We start from the raw sequence: 24,964 nt of genomic DNA on the forward strand, positions 1-24,964 counted from the left end.
TCACTCTGTTTTCCACACATTTGTCACCACTTCTGCTTTTGGATCTTCATGCTGGAAAATCTGAGGCTTACATGGAAGATTGATTTTTAATGCCCCTTGCGTTGTTTTTCAGCTGTAACATTTGCATGCAATTATGACATTTTAAAAATAGGACACCATGGGGTTTGAAAAAAAGAATCTTCTGGGCGGATGAGCAAATGGAAAGGCCAGCCTTTAGTTTTGTTAACATCCCAATTACATCGTGGTAACCCTTGTGACGATTTCTGTCTCTTGTAATGCAACACCTGATTTTTGTTCCAGGCACAGGGACCAAGCCTGGCTGACTCAGCCCTTGCTCAATCGTGCGAGTTGGTTGGAAAGCGCTTGCGTCCCACTGGCCAGCAGAGGTCACTGTTTCAAAGTTGTTGGGAGAAAAATTGTCTACAGTCCACACCACTTCTCTTTTGTTTGGGGAGGTTGAATAAAATAATCCTGGTGGGAGACTTTTTTTTTTATTAATGTTATGATAGATTACAACCTTGTGAGATTTCAGTTGTACATTTTTGTTAGTCATGTTGTGGGTACACCTCTTCCCCCTCTGTGCCCTCCCCCCACCCCCCCTTTTCCCTGATAACCACCGATCAGGTGGGAGACTTTTTATTCACACTTTTCTGTATTTTCCAAATGTTCTTTAAAAAATCAAAATTTTAATTTATTACATTTAAGGGTGCTGAAGGCTTGAGTGGGCGTCTGTTGAGAGTTGCCCATGGAGGGCTAACAGCTACCGTTACAGGCACGTCTAGGGACTGGGCTCTGTGCTCCCCACTCCACCATCATCCTTCACGGCCGGCCGTCTTCCAGGGCTGTTGTGAAGTTTCCCTTAGTTTTCTGGACGAGGAGCCTGGGCGAGCAGAAGTGAGATGATTTGCCTACGGACACGCAACTAGTGGAGAAGGGGTTCAGATGCAGGGCCATCTGTCCTCAAAGCCAGACTCCTGATTTTCTCGGGAGCTGTACTTTTTTCCCAAAGAAGAAATATTTTAGCAACTTGAAGCAACAGTCACCAAGAATGCGTGAGAGGAGTATGTAGTTTTGAAGCAAAACCTTACTTTTCTTTCTTCGCAAATCTCAGCCTATTTTCTGGAAGAAGCTAGACTTTACTTCTTGGTCTTTGAAAATGGGAACTGTGATGTTCTGTCAGGCTTTGCTCCTTCTCCACAGGCAAACAAATATTAGTGATACATTATCTCCAGAAATATCTCAAGCTTAAGACCTAGTTAGTAACGTTTACTAAAAAGATTTCTTATTTCGATTTACAAGTCCAACAGAAAACTTTGACAAGAAATAGACTGTGAATGAAAAGATAAATCTGTTTTAGTGGGTTTTTATTTATTCACGTTTTAATCATGAATAAATCACCAGGATTTTCCATAAAGCTGGAGAGTTACGAGAGGACAGCTGTGTTCATCTCCGGCTAGTGCCTGGTCAGTCTGACCCCTGTTCTCACTGAGGACGTCATGTGAGAACTGGAAGAGAAGGCCTGGTGTCTTCTGGGCTGCTGTAAAAGGACATTTGGTTCTGGAGTCAGTCCCACACATTGGCCTGTGCTGCGCATCATTCTTTCAAATTTTGAAATGTTTTGTAGTTGCAATTAACTATAATTATTATTATTAGAACAGAAAACTATATTACTTTACATTATTTTAGGTCATCTTAATTAACTAATAAGATGGAGCTGGCTTATTTTTGTTGTCAACAAATATTCAACAAGTCTTCCCAGGGGGAGCAAGTAGCTCAGAGTAGCAAAACCATGGCTCTGGTGGGGGGAGAGCAACAATGAATATAAGCAAACGTCCCGGGGTGGTGAGTATTCTGAAGAACGAGTGGACAGAAGGTAGTGGGGTGGGACTCTAGATAGGGCGGTCAGGCCCCCCGATGAAGTGATGTTTGGCCAGAGGCCTGAAGGAGGTAAGAGAGAATATGTGGATTCTTGGGGGAAGAGTTCCAGAAAGCAGAAGGACCCCGAGACCGGAGCATGCCTGGTAAGTTCAAGGGTAGCAAGGAGGGCAGAGGGGCTGGGCATGGCTGGGAAGGGGAGGGTGGGTGAGGGCAGAGACGCAGCGGGACCGGATCTGGTAGGCGATGGTAAGGACTTTGCTCTAACTCTGAGTCAGGGCAGCCGTTGGAAATTTCTGAATAACGGCCTACTTATGTTTTAAAAAATTAAATCTGGCTGTTCTGTGGAAAACAAACTGGGGAGAGGGGTGGCAGGTAAGAATGAAAGCAGAGGAAGCACTTAGGCTACTGCTGTAAGCAGGTGACCGGACCCGGAGTGATGGGAGTGATGGCAGCGAAGGCGATGAGGAGCAGGCAAGGCGGAGGCTGTGCTGAAGATGGAGGTGACAAGAATTGCCGGTGGAATGGTTGGGGGGTGTGAAAGAAAACAAGTCGTTAATATTGACTTGGGGGTTTTGGCCCGAGCACTTGGTAGAATGAAATTGCCATTTACTGAGCTGGAAGAGGGATGGGTTTATAAGGGGGCAAGTGAGATGGGTTAATTAAGTCTGGCTGCATATAACTGAAAAACTCAAAATAATGGTGGCTTAAGTAACACAGAATTTTTTTTTTTTCCACGTAAAAGAAGATCCAAAATAGGCTGTCTCAGGGTGACTTCCTGAGGATATCAGGGATTCAGGCTTATTCTAGCTCTCTGCTTAACTAGCCCCAAGATGTCTTCATCCTCATGGTCCCACGTGGCTGCTAGAACTACAGCCATCATATCTGCATTCCAGGCAACAAGAAGGAAGAAGAGAAGGGAGAATGGTGTACCCTTTCCCTTTTACGGAGACTCCCTTAGAGTCTACACAATTACCTTTGCATCTCATTGGCTGAAGTGTAGTCACATGGGCACATCTGGCTGCAAGGAAGTCTGGGAAATGTACTTTAGAGGTTACACGTAACCCCTAAATAAAATGGGCGTTTTTTTACTGGGGCTCTGAATGAATGTTAAGGTAGGCGACCTGCAGTCTGTTCTCCACACTCTGGAGTTTGATTTTGGAAGAAATGAGTTCACACTTACCTCTGGCACTCTCTATCCATGTGACTTTGAGCTAAGATTCCATCACTAAACTGTTTCAACTGCAAAACAAAAGAATTGGTTTTTAAGTTCCCTTCTAACTGTAACATTGCATGGATTTTGAGTTTGTCCTATAGTAAGGTAAGTGTAGTGTTCATAAAAGGGGTAAGTCTGAAGAAAAGACTAACAAGAAGATGTCTATCAAATGTCTTTCAAATTGATTTTTCTAATTGATTCATTTGAAACTTATTCATGAATACAGTTCCTTCTCTTTTTCAGAATGCTTTCTGCATATAGGTATAGATGATTTCAGTATATGCTTGAAAAAAAGCTTATGAATTACATAATACTAGTGTGTACTGGATGAATTTGTTATTTTACAATAAAAATTTTTAATAAAAATGTATAATGAATTATCCCATTTCTTGCTCCATATATACATTTGTTGTAGCCTCTCATCAATTTTTTGACCTGTTCAATCAGTGTAGTACATGTGTTCGAATCCACACGCTTCTGCTTATCTCCCACACACACGGGAAGTCTGTGCGTTCAACGGGCCTGCAGTTTACTATTGGGAATACAACAGGACACAGATGCGTACATATTAAGGCAGAAAGGCAGCGCTCTGCGAGGGGCCGTGTGTGGTGAAGGGGCCATTTGCGGTGAGCCCTGGAGATCTGGATGGGTCCTGGGGAGAGTCATCAGCCATGACGGTATTCTAGATGAAAGGAAAGGAACCATCAGGCAACAGAGAATGTTCCAGTCCAGTTGGAGATGAGACATGGTGACACGATGGAAGATCATGATGCTTAGGGTCAAGCAGACCCAGGGCTGAGCCTGAATCGGCCCCTTGCTAGCTGAGACCTGGGGCAAATCGCTTAACTTATTTGGGCTTCCTTTTCCTCATCTGTAGTGGGAGACAGTACCACCTCCTTCATAGGGTTGTTGTCTGTACTGAACGTATATGTGTAGTGTCGTCTGCAGTAACTTATGTAGAAGAACCTGCCACAGGGCATGGTGTTCTGTGCTGCTGAAAATCACAGGTCCTTCTCCTATATGGATAACTGATACTGTGCCTCAGATCTTTTCAAGCTGTCAAGTCTTACTGTCCTCATTAGCAGCATTTGATGTGCATTTTATATTAAGTCCGATTCTGTTTCTCTACAAATACAGAGCCATGCTGAAAACCAACTAAAGTTTCTATGGAAAAGCAGCTGCATAGCAATGAGAGTGAGGAAAGGGTATAACTTAGTGGCCTGGTAATTGTGGCATCTTTGCTTCCAGAAACCAGTATTAAGGATGAAGGATGCCTCGGGCCACCCAGGGGAAGTTCCAAACTCTAAAACTGCTGTTCTTCCAAACACCCGGCCACTCCGTTCCCTTCCCTCCCATCCCCCAAGCTTGTCAAGTGTACTTCCTAAGTAAAGCTGCATTCCAGCCCCTTCTCCTCGTCTCCACCAACCCCTGGCTCCTTGGCATCTCTTTTCCGGACTTCTGACTATTCCTACAGCGTCCACTCTGGCCTTTTCTCAATCTATTTTCCTCACAACAGCTAGAAGGATATTTTCAGAACAGATCTGATCATGCCAGTCTCCAGCCTGAAATCCTTCACTGACTGGATCCAGGCCTTTTCCTTCCCCCATCTCATGTGGTGCCCTGGCTCCTCGCTCCGCTGCTCCAGACACATGCCCTTCTTTGCCAGCTGGAAGGGGTCTTAGTTCCTCTAGTCTCAAGACTTTCGCATGTTCTTCTCCATCTGGCTTGGACAGCTCTTCCTCAGCTCTGCAACCAGTAACGTATTCTCTTAGATTCTGGTGTAGTCATCACCTCCTCAGGGAAGCCTTCCTCGACCCTTTAGACTCTCGTAAGCCTCCGACCCCCTCCCCACTCCATGTCTTCTCACAGCGTGGATATTCCTCCTTCAGGGCCTTGTCACTGTTGGTGAGTATGCACACATTTGTACGATGAGGTGAATATCCTGTGTCTGCCACCAGTCGGAGGCTCCAGGAGTCCCTGACACCTAGTACAGCACCCGGCGCGTGGTAGGTGCTCAGTATTGTTGGATGAGGATGGAGGGTGCTCCAGGATACGAATCTTGGTGCTTCCTCCCTGCACTCTTAGCCATTCTCTTCTGACCTCTCTGAGTTTCTAGAGGGCCTGCACGTCCTTCAGTAACTCCATCATCCAGTTTATGAACTTAGGCATTTATTCAACCATCCTTCACTGAGTGAATAGGCACCAGGCACTGTGCTCGGTGCTAGGACTACAGTGACAAATAAAACAATTCCTGGCCCCAAAGAGCCAGGGGCACTGAGAAGGCTTTAAGCTGGGGGAGCAACATGGTTGGCTCAGTGATTTAGGAAGACCATTCTGGCTGCCGGGAGTAGGATGGATTGGAGGGGCCGGGCTGGAGGCAGGGACACCCAGCCCGGAAGCTGGTCCAGTGATTCAGGCTAGAAATGCTGAGGCCTGACGACAGCCACAACTGTGGAGATAGAGAGAAGGGGCAGTTACAGAAGGTACGTAGGAGGCAGGAATCACAGGCCTTAGTTTCTGAATATGGGTGGAGGGAGAGAAAGGAGCCCAGGATGACTCCTAGGATCCCAGCCTGGTGGTATCAGCATTGTGTAAGAGAAAACACAGGATGAGGAGGGGAGAAAGAAGAAGCAGAGGGAGAGGAAATTCCTTTCGTAGAATTTGGCTTCTCAAGCCATCTAACAGTTTGTATTTCTAGAGAGTGTCTCATTAACCTGGAGCTTCATTCAGAAGAGACTCAACTTTTAGGAATAATCACATTGACTCTTGTTTGTTTTCAATTTGCATACAGTACAATTCACAGAGTACAGGTCTCTAAGTTTTGACAAGTGTGTAGAGTCATGTACACTCCACACCGTCAGGATACAGAACAGTTGTGCCACCGCCCCTCCTCCCGCAAATTCCCTCCTTCCTTCCTAGTCGTATCTGTCCCAGTCCTTAACTTCTGGAACCGCTGATCTTTACAGCTTCGCCTTTCCCAGAATGCCACATGATGGAATCACGCAGGACGTAGACTTCTGAGACTGGCTGCTTTTACTGAGCACAGGGCACGTGAGATTCATCCATGTTGTTATGTATATCAATAGTTTATTCCATATTATTACTGAGTAGCATTCCATTCTGTGGATTTACCACACTTTACTCTTTCTGCAGTTGAGGGACATTTGGTTTCCCATTTTTGAGGATTACAAATGAAGCTGCCAAAAATCTTCATGTACAAGTTTTTGTGTAAATGTAGGATAAATATTGGGAGTGGGATTGCTGGCTCGTATGGGTTGTATGGTAAGTATTATGTTTAACTTTATAAGAAATTATCAAACTGATTTCCAAAGTGGTTTTGCCTTTTTGCAGTTCCACCAGCAATGTCTGAGCGTCCCGGTTGCTCCACATCCTTCTCAGTATTTAATATTGTCAGTTTTTTATTTTATTTTTAATTTTGACCATTCTAATAGGTGTGTAGTGGTCTCTCATTATGCTTATAATTTGCATTCCCTGATGCTGAGCATATTTTCGTGCACTTAGTCTACATCTGCATATTTTCTTTGGTGAAGTATCTGTTCAAATCTTTTGCCCATTTAGAAATTTGGTTGTTCTCTTTTTATTAAATTGTAAGAGCTTTTTATACATTTTGAATACAAGTCATTTTTGGATATATGATATTGTATCATATATATTATACATACATATATATGTATATCATATATCAAATATAATATATATGTATTATAATACTTATAGGACATAAATATTATATTGTTGGATATATGATTTGTAAATATTTATTCTCCCAGTCTGTGGCTTGTCTTTTCATTCTTTTAACAGTCAATATCTTTTGCAGAGCAAGAATTTTTAATTTTTGATGAAGTCCCATTTAATATTTTTTTAATTTTATGGATTGTGCTTTTGGCATCATATCTATTCACTTTTTACCTAACCCTAGATCACAAAGATTTTTTCTATGTTTTCTTCGAGAAATTGTAGCTTTGCCTTTTGATGCATTTTGAGTTAATTTTTGCAGAGTGTGAAGGATAGGTCGAGGTCCATGGTTTTGCATATGTGTGTGCATCTGTTCCAGCACTGTTTGTTAAAAGACTGCCCTTTCTCCACTGAATTACTTTTGTAGCTTTGACAAAAGCATGTGGCCGTATGTGGGTTCCCTAGAACATGGAATATTCTGTTCCACTGATCTCTGTGTATATCCTTTGGCAAGACCACACTGTGTTGATTACAGGAGCTTGACAGTGAGTTTTAGAATCAAGCCTGAGTCCTCCACTTTTGTTCTTCTTTTCCAAAGTTGTTCTGGCTATTCCAGTTCCTCTCCCTGTCCAAAGAAATTTTAGAATCAGCTTGTTGATTTCTAGTAGAAAATCCTGCTGGGATTTTGATGGAAGTTATGTTGAATCTCCCTTTAGATTAATATGGGGAGAACTGACATCTTAACAATATTCAGTCTTCCAAACCATGAACGCAATATGCTTCTTCATTTATTTGCATCTTCTTTGATTTCTTTCATCAGAGTTGTGTGGTTTTAAGCGTACAGATTCTGCACATATTTTGTTAGCTTAATATCTAACTGTATCATTTTCCACTGCTATTGTAAACGGTATTTTAAAAACTTTGTTTCTATTTGTTTATTGCTAGTACATAAATACAGTGGATTTTTGTATATTAACCTTACATCCTGCAACCTAGATAAACTCATTTATTAGTTCTAGGAGCTTTTTTTGGGGGGGGGAGGGGGTAGGTTCCATGGGATTTTCCACACAGATGATCTTGTTGCCTGCCAATGGAAGTTTTTACTTCTTTCTTTCCAACCTGTGTGCCTTTTTTTTCGTGCCTACTGCACGTGCTAGGACTTCCAGTGTGACGCTGAACAGGAATAGTGAAAGCAGACATCCCTACCTTGTCCTCGATCTTAGGGGAAGCAGTCTCTCCCACCAAGCGCAGTTAAACAAGTGATGTTAGCTGTAGGGTTAGTTTTGTTTTTGTCTTTGTAGATGCCCTTATCTAGTTAACAAAGTTTCTTTCTATTCCTAGTTTAAGTCGGTTCTTATTCTGTAGTCGCATATGAATTTTTATCTAAAACATCCTCTTTGGCCCTTTGTGACTGTGCTCTATACTGGGATTCTTCAGGTTTTTTCATTTTGTTTTGTTTTTAAAAGAGCATCTTCAACTTATAAGATGAATTCTAGATGGTAGGAAAACTAAGTTGGGTATTTCGTTAATCATCATCATCACGTCTCATTTTCTGGTTGATTTTATATTTTTCCACCCTCTCATTGAGTCTCCACGGGAGCCCTGGTGGGTCAGGTACTACCGTCTTTGTTTGGCAGGTGTATATCGAGGAACCAGGGATGGTGACTTGCTCATGTCCCTCAGCCTGACAGCACCAGAGCCACGACCATTATGGAAGCCATTTTGTGGACTGCCCCCAGTGAAAGCCCTGAAATGCAGTGAAGGAAGCCCAGGCTTTGGACTCAGGCAGATAATCTTTTTAATTTTAATTAAATTAAAGAAATTTTTATTGCCGTGAAATTCACATAACATAAAGTTCACCACTTAAAAGTGAACAAATCAGTGGCATTTAGTACATTCACAATGTTATGCAACCACCACCCCTGTCCAGTTCCAAAAAATTTTCATTATCTCAAAAGGAAAACTATACCCACTAAGCGGATACTCCCCATTGGTCCTTCCCCCACCTCTGTCAACCACCAATCTGCTTTCTGTGTCTGTAGACTTCCCTATTTTGGGTATTTCCTATAAGTGGAACCATACAATATGCGACCTTTTTATCTAGCTTCTTTCACTTAGCATAATATTTTTGAGGTCCATCCATGTTGTAGCATGTATCAGTACTTCATCCCTTTTTTATGGCTGAATAATATTCCATTGTATGAATATATACCACAATTTGTTTATCTATTCATCCACTGATGAACATTTGGATTGTTTCCACAACAATGCTCTTTTGCGTATATACCTGGGAGTGGAATTGCTGCGTCATACGGCAATTCTATGTTTAACTTTTTGAGGAACCGTCAAACTGTTTTCCACAATGGCTGATTTCCCACCAGCACTGTTTGAGGGTTCCAATTTCTCCACATTCTTGCTAACATTTGTTATTTTCTGTGGTTTTCTTTAAACTGATAGCCATCTTAATGGGTGTGAAGTGGTATCTCGTGGTTTTGATTTGCATTTCCCTAATGACTATAATGTTGAGCATCTTTTCGTGTACTTGTTGGCCATGTGTATATCTTCTTTGGAGAAATGCTATTCAAGTCCTTTGCCCATTTTGATTGGGTTGTTTTTGTTGTTGAGTTGTAGGAGTTCTTTATATATTCTGGATACTAGACCCTTATCAGGTATATTATTTGCAAATATTTTCTCCCATTCTGTAGGTTTCCTTTTCACTATCTTCATAATGTCCTTTGATGTGCAAAAATTTTTAATTTTGATGAAGTCCAATTTATCTATTTTTTCTTTTGTTGCTTGTTTTTTTTGGTGTCACATCTAAGAATCCATTTGCCAAATCCAAGGTCACAAAGATTACCTCTGTGTTTTCTTCTAGGTGTTTTATGGTTTTATCTTTTACATTTAGGAAGTTGATCCATTTTGAGTTACTTTTTGCATTTGGTGTAAGATTGGGATCCAACTTCATTCTTTTGCACGTGGATATCTAGTTGTCCCAGGACCATTTGTTGAAGAAACTATTCTTTTCTCAATGAGTGATCCTGGGACTCTTATCAAAAATCAGTTGGCCATGGTTGTATGGGAGACAGACACTCTTGACTGTGAGAACTTTGGCAAATAATTTCATTTTGAACTTTTATTTTCTCACCTATAAGATGGGGGAGGATAACCTCTTTCTCTCAGAGGTGTCAGGATGAAATGAGATCACATCTGGAGCATGTCAGTCACAGCATCTGGCACAAAGTAAGTTCCCCAGTGAATGTCAATTCTTCCCTTGCTGCAAGAAATAGAGGCGGGGTAAGCAGTGTTACAGCCATCCCCTCTATTCCTCCTTCTTATTCGTGTTTCCAGGACACAGGAGACCCTAGACATAGAAATGTCTGTTTTTGCCTCCACTGTTTGCTGAGTATATCTTACACCCTTGGACAGAGATGGCGGGGAGGAAGGTCACAAGAAGTGCTTAGCTAGGAATACAGGCCGGCAAATGAAATGGTGGTCAGTCTTTAATAATTCAATCAGCACTCAATAAACATTTACCTAGTGCTGACTTTGTGCCAGAATCTGTTACAAATGCAAAAGGCTGCCCCTGCTCTCAGAGAGCTCTCAGTCTAGAGGGAGAGACAGACTGTTAAGTAGGTAGTTATAAAACAGTACAATACGTTCTGAGATAGAATGAAGCACATATAGAACGAAGCTGTAAGAGTGTGCAAGAATTCTAGCCAGAGGACTCAGGGAAGCCTTCTGGGAAAAAGTGATGCTTCAGCTGGATAATAAATGATTCATAGGAAGGAGCAGAAAGGTAGACTAGAGGGAAAAGTGTTAGCACAGGAAACATCACATACAAAGCTATGAAGGCATGAGTATACGTTCTGGGTTCTAGGAGATGAAAAATATTCTAAGGTGCCTGGAACACAGGAGAGGGCTAAGGGGTGGGTTGAGAAAATGGTTTGACTTTATTTAGGTGGTTATTGGGAGCTGTTAATGAGGTTTAAACAGGGAAGAGACGTGGCCGGATCTACATTAGAGAGATGGATAGGGAGACCAGTATGGAAAATGGATGACTGGGAAGAGGATGAGGCTGGAGGCAGGGAGATGAGTTGGGAAGAAGTGCAGTGGTGAGGATGGAGAGGAGGGGCATTGTCAGGTGGATTCATGGCAAATCAGATATGGGAGTGTGGGAGAGGCCGACTCTCAGATTTCTGACTCGGGGATTTGGCCATGTGGCCATTCACAGGAGTGAGGAACAAAGAGAAGAAAAAATGATGTTTGCTTTTGCAGATGGATCCAGGTGGAGATAGCCAGTAGACAGACCATAGGTGGGACTGGAGGGTAAAAGAGAGTTTGAGCAGGAACAGGGTTAGTATAAAAAAATCACACAGGGGGCTGGCCCCGTGGCCACGTGGTTAAGTTCGGCGCTCCGCTGCAGGCGGCCCAGTGTTTCGTTGGTTTGAATCCTGGGCACGGACATGGCACGGCTCATTAAGCTATGCTGAGGCAGCGTCCCACATGCCACAACTAGAAGGACCCACAGCGAAGAATATACAACTATGTACTGGGGGACTTTGGGGAGATAAAGGAAAAAAAAATAAAATCTTTAATCACTGGTACTTGACCCCAGTTTAAAAAAAAAAAAATCACACAGGATTGTCTGGTCTGCTAAACGGAGAAGTGAGTTTTATTTGTTTTGATTTGTTTTGTTCTTGACAATTAAAATATTAATGAGTTTTATTTTAATACCAAAAGTATAAAGAAAAAAATACTGCCCATAATCTCACTGCTCAAATAACCCCTGTTGAAAGAGAGAGAGGAGAATATAAATTGTTTCAAAATACAAGCAGTTGGGAGAAGTATAAGATGAAAAGTTCAGGCCTCCCCCCAGTCCTCCATTCCCTCAATCACTGTTAACACTTTCTTGTGTTTCCTTCTAGGAAGAAAATGCATATACCCACTGGGTTCGGTACACCCCTGAAGGGGTCCCGCTGCATGCCGTGTTTAAGAGGTCTGTTCTATTGAGCAGATTAACCTTCTCACTGCTTTGCCAGGCATCACAAACCCATCTGCCCTGAGGGGGGCGACCGGTGGGCCCCGCCATGGGAAGGCAGAGCTCCATGTGCCCGGCTCAGGCATGGGAGCGGGGTCAGGGCAAGTGCTCAGGGAAGACGAACCGAACGACCTGCTGCCGCACCGTGGAAATTTGGCCGGCCTTTGCGTGCAGCTCCAGTTGGTGAAGTGACTTCCTCAGTCAACGTGTTCTGAGTTCTGACAAGTGTGCAGTGCTGTGTGTGGGTGGTGGGGGAGGGAAGGCGGAGGACTGGGCTCCTGGCCTCACCAAAGGGCAGAAGTGGAAAGGCCAGAGATCTTCCAACCCTCTCACTTTTTGAGGAGGAAACTGAGGTCCACAGTGAGGTTATGATTTTCCTAAAGCCACATGGCCTGTTGGTCCCAGAGCCAGCTCTGGGGCCTCAGAAGGTTGAGGGGCGGGATAGGAGCCCCTGGTGGCCTTCTGCAGGGTTGGTGAGCTACTCTCACTCTTTTCTACCCCTCTCCTCCTGCCATAAAAGTAGCAACAACCCCCAATTCCAAATCCCCAGACAGAGGTGAGACCTTGGAGATGCCCTGTGCAGCCCTTGGCCCTTGACCTCTGTGTAACTGGGCGGGGTTGGCTGACATCCTGTTCCTATTAGAGGCCGTGAAGCTGGTGAAGGAGGAAGAGCACTGGACTGGGAGTCAGGAAGCCTGGACTCCAGTGGCGGCTCTGCAACACCCCACCATATTGCTACAGGCCGTCACATCCTCTCTCCTCTGAATGTGAGGGCGGCTCTAACTAAATCTCCCAGGACCTTCCCACCATTATTGCTCTCTAATTGTCAGATGCTATATTTAATCAATTACAGGAAATCGGATTTCAGGATTCTGGAATTCTGGCATCCTGGTGTTCCAAGATCCCTGGGATGCTGCTTGAGGTATCTCAGTCTGTGCAGGCTCCTGTGTTGGGAGACCTGCCCTGTTGTGTAGCATGGAGGGGCTGGATCCATATACATGTTCCAATTTGAGACCAAGGCCAAAGAGACCAGACCCGCCCTTCAAAGAGTGCAGAGCCAGGCAGCACCTCGCGGCCGGCCGCGCAGGTCCCCAGCAGACGGGGCAGAGGAGGAAGTGGGCAGGAAATGCAGAGACCGCCTCAGGGCCTCGCTGCATCGCCAGCAGCCCTGACAGGTGGGCTGGGCCGGCTGAACAACCTGGTTTTACACAGGAGGAAACTGAGGCTCAGAGAAGGGAACTGAGCCACGGCTTCCGGTCGCTGTGAAGTCTTGTCCTTTGTCCGCTGTTCTTTCCACCCCTTGGGCAGGGCTCCCTGAGACACTGCTATTAGTGAGGGGACCCCAGAACGCAGTGGAGCAGGGTCAGACGAGTGGGTCTCCACCCCGAGGCCTGTAAGGATCTGCTGGGAGCGCACTAAAATCTAGGCGCTGGCACCCCACCCCCAGACAGGTTCACAGATTCAACGGGAGTATTCTCTAGCTGAGATCCGCGCATTTGCTTTTGTTCGTCTTTTTTTTTTTTTTTTTTTTTTTAAGGAAGATTGTCGCCGAGCTAACATCCGTGCCAATGTTGCTCTGTTTTGTAGTGGGACGCCGCCTCAGCATGGCTGATGAGCGGTGCGCAGGTCCGTGCCCAGGATCCGAACCCCGGCACCCGCCGCCAAAGCGGAGCGCCGAACCCAACCACTACGGCCCGGCCCAGCCCCTGCTTGTTTCTCTTTTAACCTCGGGGTTGGAGACCCTGTCGCCAGGATTCTTTCCGATGAGAAACACCACAAAATCAAAAACGTAAAACAAGTGGTCCGAGGCCTGGGCTCGGGTCCCCACCTTGCTGCCGGCTCCCCGTGAAATCGGTGCGAGGTCCCGAGCGAGCGGGTCGGATTCGGCAAGAAGACCGTGAAGGCGCTTTCTCGTGTGTCGCCCCCGCGCCAGCAGGTCGCCCGTTCCCCTCCGACGGGGAGAACCCTGACCGGGGCCAGGGGGAGGGTGCCGCGCCGGCCCCCGGGAGACGCGGGGGGGACAGCGCGCGCGAGCCGGGCCGTCCTGACACTCCCCGCGCCCCGCCGGCCCGGCCGAAGACCGTGTCCGGCCTCCGCCGGCCGCGACGCCGCCTGTCAAACCTTCCGCCCGGCCCGCGCCGGCCCCGCCCGGCCCCCCGGCGACGGGGCCCCGCCCTCGCGCCGCCATTGGCCTCTGCGGGCGGCCGCCGCGCGCCAGTGGCCCGAGCGGCTGTCGGGCAGGCAGCGCCCCGCCCCGCCCCCGGAGCCGCCCGGGACGCGGCGGCCGCGCGGCTGGGGGCTGCGGCGCCAGTGCAGGCGCGCCGAGCCGTGCGCCCCCGGAGCTGCGGCGGCCGCGGCGAGGTGAGAGGGCGCGCGGCCCGCCCGGGCGCCGGGCCGAGAGCTGAGACTGGCGTCCCAGCGACGCTCGAACCCGGGGAGCTTTGGGATGGCGCGGGGAGCGCCGAGGGGAAACGAGAGCCTGGGGGCCCCGGGCCCTCGACCCGGGAGGGGTGATGGAAGGGCCGAGGCTCTGGGGATGGGAACGCGGCGCGCGCGTGTGGAGTATGAGACAGTGCAACTGATGGTGTTGCTGAGGGTCTGAGCGGGTGAATGAGAGTGTGGTATGTGTGGCACGTCGTGTCCCCGAGTGTGCACTTGTAGGGGAGTGTGGTGTGCGTGAGAGCGGGCGTGCACGGGCGTTACTGACCTTGTGCGGGTTTGTGCGCGCGATGGGCTCATTTTCTCTGCTGCGCGCGCGAGTGTGCGTGACTCGGTGTGCGTGTGATGGGTTCGCGTCGCGGGAGTGAGCGTCCATCCGTGGACTCCCATTTTGGCCGTTTCGGTGGTCGTGGGTGAGTCTTGGAGGGTCTGCGCCCACGACCCGTGAGTGCGCAGTCCGCCATCCCCGCGCGCAGCCGGTGACCCACCCGTTGCAGTCTTCCCGGCTTTGCCAGAGCCCTGCCTTGGGAATCCTCGTTGCCACACGCTCGCGGTGTCACTGGATGACGCCCCACAGGCTCTCTCCCCTCTCCAGGCCTCAGTTTCCCCATTCGTCCAAAGAGGGCTGGTCTCGGTGGAGGCGGATTTGGGCGGGAGGGTGCAGGGGCTTCGCGGAATGCGCTGCGGCGGGGGTGGCCGGGGCCCTCAACACGCCAGGGGAGGAAGTACGAGCCACTCGTGCGCCCAAGAAGGGACTTTTACACGGGATCCGGCGGGTTTGTCGGGTTAGGGTAAGTGTGGTGGCGCTAACCCATTTTAGAGAGGAGAAATACACTGAGGGGCGGTGACCTGCCCAAACCTCGGCTCTGGGACCAGAAGGGGGCCGCTCCCCTCATTCTAACGCGCCTGTGCTGTCTCCCCTCCCCAGGAGCCCGGCGCGACCCCAGCAGCGCGCCCCGCCCGGCGCCATGCACTGCGAGGTGGCCGAGGCGCACTCGGACAAGAGGCCGAAGGAGGCCCCCGGCGCTCCGGGCCCCGGCCGCGGGCCCGCGGGCCTCGGCGCGCACATGGCCTTCAGGGTCACCGTGAGCAGCGGCGGCTGCGGGGACGGGGGCCCGCGCGACCTGCTGCCCCGGCCGCCCGCGCCGCCGCCGCGCGCCCACGACCTTCTCCGGCCCCGGAGCCCGCGAGACTATGGTCCGTCCAAGGCCGCCGCCGCCGGGAAGGGTAAGTCCGGCCCCGCCAGCGTGCCTGGCCGCGGGTGTGGAGAGTTCGGGCTGCCTGGCGTCCCCGCTGCACGCCTTTGGTGGGAGTCTCCGGAGAACTTGATGGAATTTTCTCCGGAGTTCATCACTTTCTCTCAACTTGTTTGGGACTCGCTTGTCGTTCGGAAATGATGCCAGTTTAGGAAGCATCTAATTTAAACTCAATAAACCCATTTTGGGGAAATGTGTGTATAGAAAGCTCAGATTACATAGTTTTGCTTCTGTTTCTGATAAAAGTTGTGTGCAACTTGTCAAAATCTCATTATAAATTTGGGTGAGTAGCAACTCAAGTATCACTGTCTTTGAGCCCGCTGAGGCATCCTATTTTGGAGTATTCCACCATCCCTAAATAAAAACCAGAGGCCTTCAGCGAGCGACACCCCTCCCCTCTTGGAACCTCAGTTTCCTCATCTGTCAAGTATGGAATTAATTATAGCTGATGATTTCTGGATTCCTGATGGAAAATTTTATGAATGTGTAATCTAGCCTGAGTCAAGTCCTGACTTAAAAAAATGGCTTTTCTATACTTAATGCTTCAGAAGCATCGTCTTTGGTCAAAAGTTTCTTTGCAGTCCCCTTCCTCTGCCCGCGGGGCTGGTGGGGATGAGGTGCAGGCCTCCTGTGGTTAATGGGTCAAAGTCAGCAATGATGCCTGGATTCTCATGAACGTGTTCTTCTCATCATGGTTAATTATTATTGAGCCATTATTTATAAGTTTCATGCTGACAGATAATTAACCAGAAATTGGGGAAATTGTTAAGGTGCTGGTCCCCCCCCCCCTTTCTTTTCCTGGGAGAAACCAAGGCTTTGGGGTTTGATTATATTGGCATTTGGGACCTTTTGGCTCAATTTCCGGATGATCCTCAAGGAAGACAGAACAGTTTGTGTTTTATGGCTCTATAGGCATCAGCCCCAGAAAGTTAGAAAAGGTAGAGTGGCCTGCTTTTAGAGAGGAAAGCTCCTTCTGGATAAAAAAAATACCCAACTTTCCAATTCAGGGGCTGGTAAAATGAAACAAACATAAATAGTTTTTTTCTTTTTGGTGAAAACCCCTGACTTCATAGGAGAGAACTATTTTTCGTCTGGTTGTTTTAAATGTCAGTCTCTTTTCCAAGAGATAGCGATCAGTTTTTCAAAGGATAGATATAGGAAAAACACTGCCTTTAGAGCATTATTGCTGGAACGCGCATTGAGGCTCTCTCCTGCTAGGGAGAGAGGGGTGCTGCACAGCAGGACGCAAGTAATATTTGCTGCCCTGAGCTCCCTGGCTTGCCCCCTCCATACACAATCCTCCCTTAAACAGATACCCTCCTGTGACATTTTGCATTTAAAAAAATTGTAGCTGTCATCTGAAGCTCCACTTCTCCGCAGACCTAGTGAATGGCTCTCCCAAATGTGGCCTTTGTTGCCAGCCGTGGTTAGAGACCTTCCATCTGGATGTTTTGTGTATGATCTTCCTGCTTCCATTCCCCTAAACCGCAGTTGTTTTTATCCACCCCCCCATGTCTAAAATATGAGATCTTTAAGTCAGGATTTTATTTGGAAAAGGGCCGGGGTGGGGGATAAAAGGATGGAAGGCAGAACCTCTTCTTTGTACCCTAAGATGGTCATTCTGGTTTAGCTTTCTGTAAGAGGCTTCTAAAGTTTTCTTCACAGCCTCTGGGCGAGGCTGGTGGGGTAGGATTTACCAGACCCATTTGAAAGATGAGGAAACTGAGGCCTGAGGATGGAGGAAGTGTCTCATCTGTAAAGGTCTGGGTGAGCATCTCAGCCCAGCCCATTGCTTGCGGACCTGGGCGTGGGGAGCTTTCCGACCTGGGCTTTGCCTCGCTAGGCAAATCTTCCTCACAGTCAAGCCACCTGGTGGCCTGAGACAAAACCAGCTTGCCAGCCAAGCTCTGGCAGCCCTCTTAACAATGCCACAAGGAAACGGCACCGTCTTACTACCCCTGCTCCCACCGGAATATTCCCCAGACCACGTAACCCTTTTTTGTTGGGTGTCCAGCTCCAAGCCTCAGGCTTGTTGGAAGCGGATAGAAATACCAATTGAAAAATATTTACTGACTCTGCTGGAAATTCTAAGACCTGCCGCCTCTGAGTGGTGGGGCAACCTTGGGGAAGTTATTTCACTCTCTGAGCCTCTGTTTCCTTGTTTGTAAATGGGCTGTGAGACTTACTTTGAAAGACTGGGGAGAACATCAGTGGCAGAGTGTGAAGGAGCCGCCCCGGCGCCTGGTTACGTTGGGGATTACTGTTGAAGCTTGTTTAAGGTTCTCAACTTCTAGTTTTTCATTTGCATGAGAGGTAGTAATGCCTACCTTCCAAGGCAAATGAAACGACAGTTGTAAGAATTCTTAATAAACTAAAAAGGTGGAAGGGGTCACTTTTGTTAATTCATGCAGGGCACCGGGCCAGGGTCAGTGATACTTGAGATAAAGTGGGTAGGCCGAGGAGGGAGAAAGGTTTGATTTTTAAAATGTGGACTTTGAAGAGCACTAACTCTGGGGCACTAGCCGGGGGAAGCTGAGAGGAGCCGAGCTCAGGTCTTTTGTGGCCGCTGCTGCCCAGTGACCAGAGAGAAGACAGTATGGCTTGGTCTCGGGTCAGGTTTCAGCTGATCTGCCTTCCGCCTTGGACAGACCCTCCGCTGAGGAAGGAGGAAGGAAGCGCGCTCTTGAATCCAGCGGCTTGGCCATGAAGGTTAGGGTCCTCTGTGTTTCCAGATCTGGAGTCAGGAGGCGCTGGGGATGGTGCGACGTCATGGACTAACATTGTCATCATTTACAATAAGAATCACGATCTGTTTATGGCAGAGTCCCGTTTATCCAGATTCCAAACAGCTGGAAAGGCCAAATTACCAGATGCTGCGTTTTTCTTTCTTCTTATTAAACACCCGACACTCTGCTTTTGGAAGCCCTGACAAGGAGAGAAGGTAAACATCTGGGGTTTGTGGAGGCGGTCAGCTTTGTGACGCTGGCCCCATGGCGCGCGTTCCCCGTACACAGCGCTTCACAGTTTTCAGCGTGTGTCCCCACACATCCTCTCATCTGCCCTCCCGCCAGCTAAGCTCTGCCTGTGGGGGGGGCTTTCCGAGGGAACCTATGGGTAACCTCTGCGGTCTGTGAAGTGCTGGGCAGATAGTGGTTCTTATTGCTGTGACTCCATTTTATAGATGAAGGCATTTCGGGTTAAGGATGTGCTCAAAGCTACAGACAGTAAGTGGCAGTTTCCAAGGCTTTCTGTTCCAAATACTCAGTTCTGGCTCCACAATTTGTACCTTCTACAGTGTGCGTTGGCGGCTGAGAGCTGGCGTCCACGACGGCCTCCCGAATGTTCCCAGAGAATTTAAAGTATTTTTACTTTTGGTATTTCTTGTGTCTCGAATCTTTGGGAATTGGTGACTAGTATCTATGCCATAGTTAGGGAACTTCTTAGTTTACCGGATGATTTCGTTTGTCCAGAGTTGCTCCTCCTGCAGCAAAACAGATAATTCCCAGCCACTCAATGGGCCCTTTTCACCGTGCGCCGAGACTGGACGTGTCCTAGCAATAAAAGGAAGCAGGTGATCACAACAAATGTGGGCTCTGCCCTTAGGAAACAGCCGTCAAAACATGGCTGTAAATGCCAAAAAGTAGTCAATCTTGTAACTTAAAAATAAATAGCTAGTATGTATATTTTTTTCTTTAGAAATGAAAACGAAAAAGGAAAGCCATTGTGGATTGTGTGCACGGGCGTCAGGGGCTGGTGGTGGCCGAGAGTAAGCGTGAAGGTTTTGGTGATATTACCTGGTGGAGCTTCTTCATCGGAATCAGAAGCCCCCGTGATGTTGCGGGGAGGCCTTGGAGGGGCTGGTGCGGCCCTAATAGAAGGGTATGAGTTATTGGGAAAGCATTTACCCCCTCCGGCTCTGGTGGGCAATTTGCTTGCATTTCATCCATTTTAAAGTGCTGGTCCTGGGATCCGGAAATAATCAGATCCAAATTTTTTCAGTGCTTGAGGTTTCAAATAAGGGGGAGGAAAACCTGCTGGCCAAATGTCAGGCTCAGTGAGACAAAGAGAAACATTTATGTGTGTGGGTATACAAATAAGATAGGGACATGTTGCGTCTACAGTCATAAGAGTTATGCATCCAACAAATCTTTTATGGACATGTAGCGGAAATATAATTCCTGAAGATTCCCTAAGAATCTTGTGCGGCTCCGATTTCTCTTCCCATCTTGCCTCCCAAGCTCTCTAGAAGCTGCTGAGACTTGGCGTGCGAAAGGGGACCATCACATGAGACGGTGCCTTAATTCAGCCTTGTTGTTTCTGAGTACTTTACCTGCCGCGTGCTTAGCTGGGCTGAGGTCCCAGCAGCCTCCTAGCCGTGGACTCATATTGGTTGACTGTGTTGCTCTGTCTATGATGAAAAAACTTAAGTTTCTTTATAGCCGTGGTTTTCCTTCACACGTCTACTCCTTCTCAAAAAACCAAAACCCACCCTATCTTTGAGTTATTCATCTCCCTGTGTTACATTTGCGTGAGAAGCTAAGTAAGCCAGCACACTTATTTTTACAGTGCGTTAAAATCCCATTACAGGCATAAGTGCACAATGAATCATTTAAAAAAATATATTCTTATGTTCTTTGTTCTGAATGTTGCATAATTATTGTCATTTTCTTCGGTTTTATTTTGTGGAGTTTGGCCAGCATCCTGGAAAAGGAGAGAAACTAAAGTTTGGAATAGGGTTTTCAGTCCTTTTTTGGATAGGATTAGGGAAAAAAACAACAAACAAATAAATGCCAACTTTATTTCTAAGTTGACCGGCGACCCTCGATAACTGTGGCGTTTGCTTAGAGAGAATGACTTCCCTTCCTCCTCGCAATTTTCTTTGAAAAGAATTCCCTGTTTTGAAGCCGATGTGCTGATATTTCCACAAGCTCACCTTATATATACCATTATATTCAAAGTTAAATTATAATGTGTGGTTGGCTGATTTTTTTCCTAGTACAGATTGGAGTTACAATGAGTTTGGACTTAGAGAGTGTGTTGTTTCTTTGGGAGAGGGTAGTTTATTTTTGTGTTTAAAGAAACAAAGACATTCAGTTCAAGGGGGAGAAGAAATGAAACAAACTTTCCAGTGGGCTTTGAGAAATTCAACTGCATTATGCAAAAAGCACAGCTGTAGTACCAGGGCCAGGAGGAAAGAGCAAACTCCTGAAATATTTGTGCTGCTCGCCTTCACTGTCCTAATGATTCTAGCAGTTTAAAAACGGACTTCTTGTTTATCAGCAGTCACTGCCCGAATTAATAGTTTACAATGAAAAAAAATGCTTTCAGCATTAGAAGCAAAGTCCGGGCTGATCGCTGAGTTACTGAGTAAGAAAAGCAAAAAAAAAAAAAAAAAAAAAAAGGAGGGGGCAGTTTTGTGGCTGCTTTGGTCTGCTCAAGCCTTATTTATAAGAAACTGAAAGAAGACAGAGGCCTGGGAGGGGTCGGGGTGGAGACAAGGCAGCCCTGACCCAGTGGGCTCAGAGTTTAAAGTCACTTAAAGCATCTGTTTTCTTCTTTCCCCCGTCCTCCTCTAAACTCCAAGGCTTGTCCCTTTGGAAGGCTTCCGGCGGTCGCGGCGGCTGTGTTAGCGTTACGGGCTGTGTTTTTAAGTCAGCGTCTGAGTCAGATGCACGAAGAGGAGACCTCAGTCCGCGAACTGAATAATGCATTTCCTGTATGGCCTGAATTTATTTGGTGCTTGTACTTGGGCCTGTCTGGAGCAAACACATGTGCCGTTGAACAGCCTCAGTGCCTGTGGAGCATGCCCTTGGCTCTGAGTCTCCGTTGCCCCATCTGTAAAATGGGAAGCTGTTCGATGGGATGATCCATAGTCCCTTCCCGTGCTGATGCTCCAAGATTCCACGTGAGCTGGGCTGGGAAGGCTGGGAAGGATCTCGGGTCTGCAAAGAGGCTGCCTCTGTCTCAGGCCAGGTTGCTTGACCTCCCCTTGGAACTCTTACTCCTGAAGCTGAACACAGAAGGAACCGGAAGAGGGAGGTCAGCTAAACTTTACTGAGCACCTACTGTGTGCTGGGCTAGGTGCTTTGCAGCTGTGATTGCATTTGATAATGCCAATGACCTGTGAGTGATGGGAGCATAACGGAACTCTAGTTCTACAGATAGGGGGCTGAGGCTTGGAGAGGTCAAGTGATTTGTCCAAGGTTGTGCACGTAGGAAGTAGAAGGGCCTAGGATTGGACCCAACTCTGACGGCAAAGCTGGTACTTTTACCCTAGCACACAGTGCTCTCAAGGACAGCCTTTAACATCCCAGCAGCAGCAAGGAGTCACTGTGGCTGTAGTGTGCCCCCAGCTGGGGGAAGGCAGCGGAAGTCCGCAGGCTGGTTGGACGGCCCCCCTGGAGCAGCCCTTTCTGAATCTCAGCTAACGGGGCTGGGCTGGGCTGACGTGTGCCTTTAAGGCGTAACTCTGGCCACCACCCTGCTGCAGAAAGGGGAGGGACAGTGGCTCCCGGTTGTGATGTGGGCTCCCCAGGCAGGGACTCTCTGAGACTATGGAGGGGACCCCTAGAAGCAACCCCTTCTTAGAGGCACCCCCCCCTCCCCGGTTGCTGCAGGTTCTAGTTCCTATCTGAGCCTTGCCCGCAGTTTGGGGAGACTCCTGGCCCAGGCCCTGGTTGCACCTCCCTTCCACTGCTTCTGAAGACGTCTCTTTGAAGAGAACGCCTCGTGATCCCCACTAGCCTGGTATGTAGAACGTGTGCTGCCCTGGGCACCGTGGCTCGACAGCTATTAGGTAATTATTTCTTGTTAAACGCTTGGTGGGATGAAGAAGGGCTTGGAGGGAGAATACACCAGGGATCAGAGTGAACTCGAGAGTTAGTTTGTGGAAAATGGGTCTTTCGTGTCAAGTGATGAATGAACCAAATGACCCCCTGTGGAAGGAGAAGTTCTGAGTGCTGGGTGTGTCTGTGGCGTTGCATGAGGGTGCATGCATTCACGAGGATGTATGTGAGTGTGGACATTCTCAAGGCACTGCACTTCTTTGGAAGCTGAAATCGCAGGGGTCTTCAGTGCCCCAGGCCTCTGCCTTTGGATGTTGACGCCGCGTCTGAAAGGGAGGGGCGGACCAAGCCTGGGATGGCCCTGGTTGTGGGGTGGGCCAGCCTCTTCCTATTTGTGTCTTTTTAGCAACCGGATTACTCTTTTAGATGTTGTTGCTTTTGTTTTTAAATAACAGGTTTGATGGAAAAATAAGGCTTTAGCAAGAAACCAGGGAGTATTGTAAACCCAACTTTAAAAACACAGATCCCATTTGCTGTTTTAAGCTCTCCGGAGGGCTGGAGATTGGGTTTGTTTTGGAACTTTGCTGGACTATATGAATTACTTCTCTGAGGCTTGGGTATTTAATACCTAGTAGAAGTTTGTATAAGAGTTGATGATGTATTTTGCCGACTTTCCAACCTTGTAAATAAATTACACGTGCCGGCAGAGGCTGCCAGGATCCACTGTGTCAATTGGAGCTTAATTTTTAGCCCAAACCACTTAATACTTTTGTCCTAGCGAGCAGAGGAGTTCCGGGGTCTGCCCAGCAGCGGGCCCCTCCCAAGGGGCAGCCGCCTGTGAAGAGGCGTCCGTGGATTCACCGCTCTTGACACAGTTTTCGGCGGTTGAGTAGCTTCAGCGCTCTCAGGTCCAAGCCTCCAGGCAGAGAATGATGTTATAATTTTAAGTGTATCGTAAAAATGAAACTCAATCGCTTCCACTCCCCAAACCTGTCTCACTCCCCTGCTCTCTGGAGAAAGCGGCCGTAATTGTGTGTTTAATCTCAAGACCGCCTGTACATTTTATCTCATTTGAGTGCAAAGCCCAGGTAATAACGTTGGCATTTCCAGCGTGAAACAAAATAGGGTTTCTAATTTGGAGACACTATTAAATATTTCATGCTTCAACCAAACTCAATTCTTTTTCCCTATAATAAGTTTAAATATTAATTCTCTGGAATGTCAGACGCCTAAAGCTAGGCATTTAGTGATCTGCAGTTTCAAGTGTCTCGAGGAAGGTTTATGAAACGGGATATTTCACTGGGAGGGACGAGTAGCGCGTTTCAGAGATATCTGAATTCAAGCAGCGTCTTCTGATTTACTTTTTAAAGGGAGAAGGTCATAAAATAAGTTGCTTTATGTGTTGAAGGATTAAGTGGCTTAGGCTGAAATAACAGGAGAGACTTTACTGTTTTTCCCCCGTTCTATTTTAACAATGCTTTTTGGGGGAGGGGGCGGGTCATTTTCCCGCCTGCTCGTCTCCTCCCCCGCCCCCCCTTCCCCCCCCCCCCCCCCCCCCCCCCCGCCAGATGGCTTTAATTCTGACCAAATCCCACGCCAAGGCCAATGATTGATCAAACAGTCACTTGTACTTACGTAGTGCTCTTTGTGAGAATCTCTCTGCGCTGGGGCTGCTCGCCCGGGTAGGCTCATCTTTGGCCTTCGGACAGTTGGTCTCCAGCAGATCGAGGGGCTTAGAGAGGTGGGGCTGAGGGTGGGTGGCGAGCAAAAATCCCAGACCTTGAATCCTAAGGACTCTTTGCTTAAGACCTTTTTGTTGCTTCCTATCCCTGACAGCAGGGGTATTGGTTTCCTAAATACAAGTACGGAAAGCCTTTCCCCCGTCCACACGAGAGCAGTTTTATTTTGAGTATCTGTTGACGGAGAAGATCCCTGGTGAAGTACTCATTTTAAGAGTTCTTTTAAGTAGATGTGTGTTTTATCAGCCCCTCACACATCTGTGGAGACGTGGTTCGCCTTTGGTACCTGCTGTAAAGCTCCCCCCTGAAATTACAGCTTGGCTTGCAGAGTGCCGGCCAGCCGGCCCATGGGAAAGATCCGAGCCCTGCGCTCTGGCATCAGGGCCTGCCCGACTCGGTCTCCTGCTGACGCCTGCTCTGCTGGTTCTTCAGCAGCAGCGGACTTTTCTTTACGTGGCTTCAGGCCGGGAATTTTCTCTTTACTTGTCCTTCTGTCCTTATACACTGGGAGCTTCTTTTTATTCATCTTTGCGCCTCCTTAAATTATTCTGGGAACAAGTTGGAAAATAAATAGTTAGTATTCGGATATTCATCTTTGTACCCTGGTGTCCAGGACCAGGATCGGCACAAAGTACATGTCTGAGAAGCATCTGGGGTGCTGATTGAGGCTGTGGGCGTGGAATGAGGCCACTAGGTTCCAGTTCTGGCTCCGGGTACTAACTTAGGGATCTTGGGCAAATTATTGAGCTCGTTGGGCCTCAATATCCTTATCTGTAAAATGGGGATAATAATAGTTATGATCTCAAAAGGCTGTTATGAGGATGAAGTGAGTTAATACATGTGTAAGTGTTTGAATTCGGAGGTTGGCACATGGTAAAATGCTAAATGTTGAGATGATTATTATTATTGTTATTGCTGCC

The 24,964-nt window shown here is 47.6% G+C and overlaps 1 protein-coding gene and 1 long non-coding RNA gene across 6 annotated transcripts in view; one reads left to right on the forward strand and one right to left on the reverse strand.

Annotated features, from left to right (window-relative positions):
• Positions 1 to 1,347: 1,347 nt before the first annotated feature.
• On the reverse strand, positions 1,348 to 13,942 carry LOC103561779 (uncharacterized). Its single transcript, XR_547536.2, has 3 exons — positions 13,654 to 13,942; positions 3,059 to 3,117; positions 1,348 to 1,537 (listed from the first exon to the last, which is right to left on the reverse strand). It is a non-coding gene; the product is annotated as an uncharacterized lncRNA (long non-coding RNA).
• Positions 13,943 to 14,090: 148 nt separating this feature from the next.
• The window catches only part of GLIS1 (GLIS family zinc finger 1), a 213,296-nt gene continuing 202,422 nt past the window's right edge, over positions 14,091 to 24,964 (forward strand). For 2 of the 5 annotated variants that reach the window (XM_070592357.1, XM_070592366.1), the window contains exons 1-2: positions 14,091 to 14,186; positions 15,193 to 15,491. In XM_070592357.1, coding sequence (XP_070448458.1) covers positions 15,233 to 15,491 — 259 coding nt within the window. In that variant the 5' untranslated portion in view covers positions 14,091 to 14,186; positions 15,193 to 15,232. Of the gene's footprint in view, positions 14,187 to 15,192; positions 15,492 to 18,092; positions 18,462 to 21,995; positions 22,317 to 24,964 lie in introns of those variants that run through there. The other 3 variants (XM_070592380.1, XM_070592370.1, XM_070592378.1) reach the window with 3 other exon arrangements.

This window comes from Equus przewalskii, chromosome 2, assembly GCF_037783145.1.
Source record: "Equus przewalskii isolate Varuska chromosome 2, EquPr2, whole genome shotgun sequence".
NCBI classification, from domain to species: domain Eukaryota; kingdom Metazoa; phylum Chordata; class Mammalia; order Perissodactyla; family Equidae; genus Equus; species Equus przewalskii.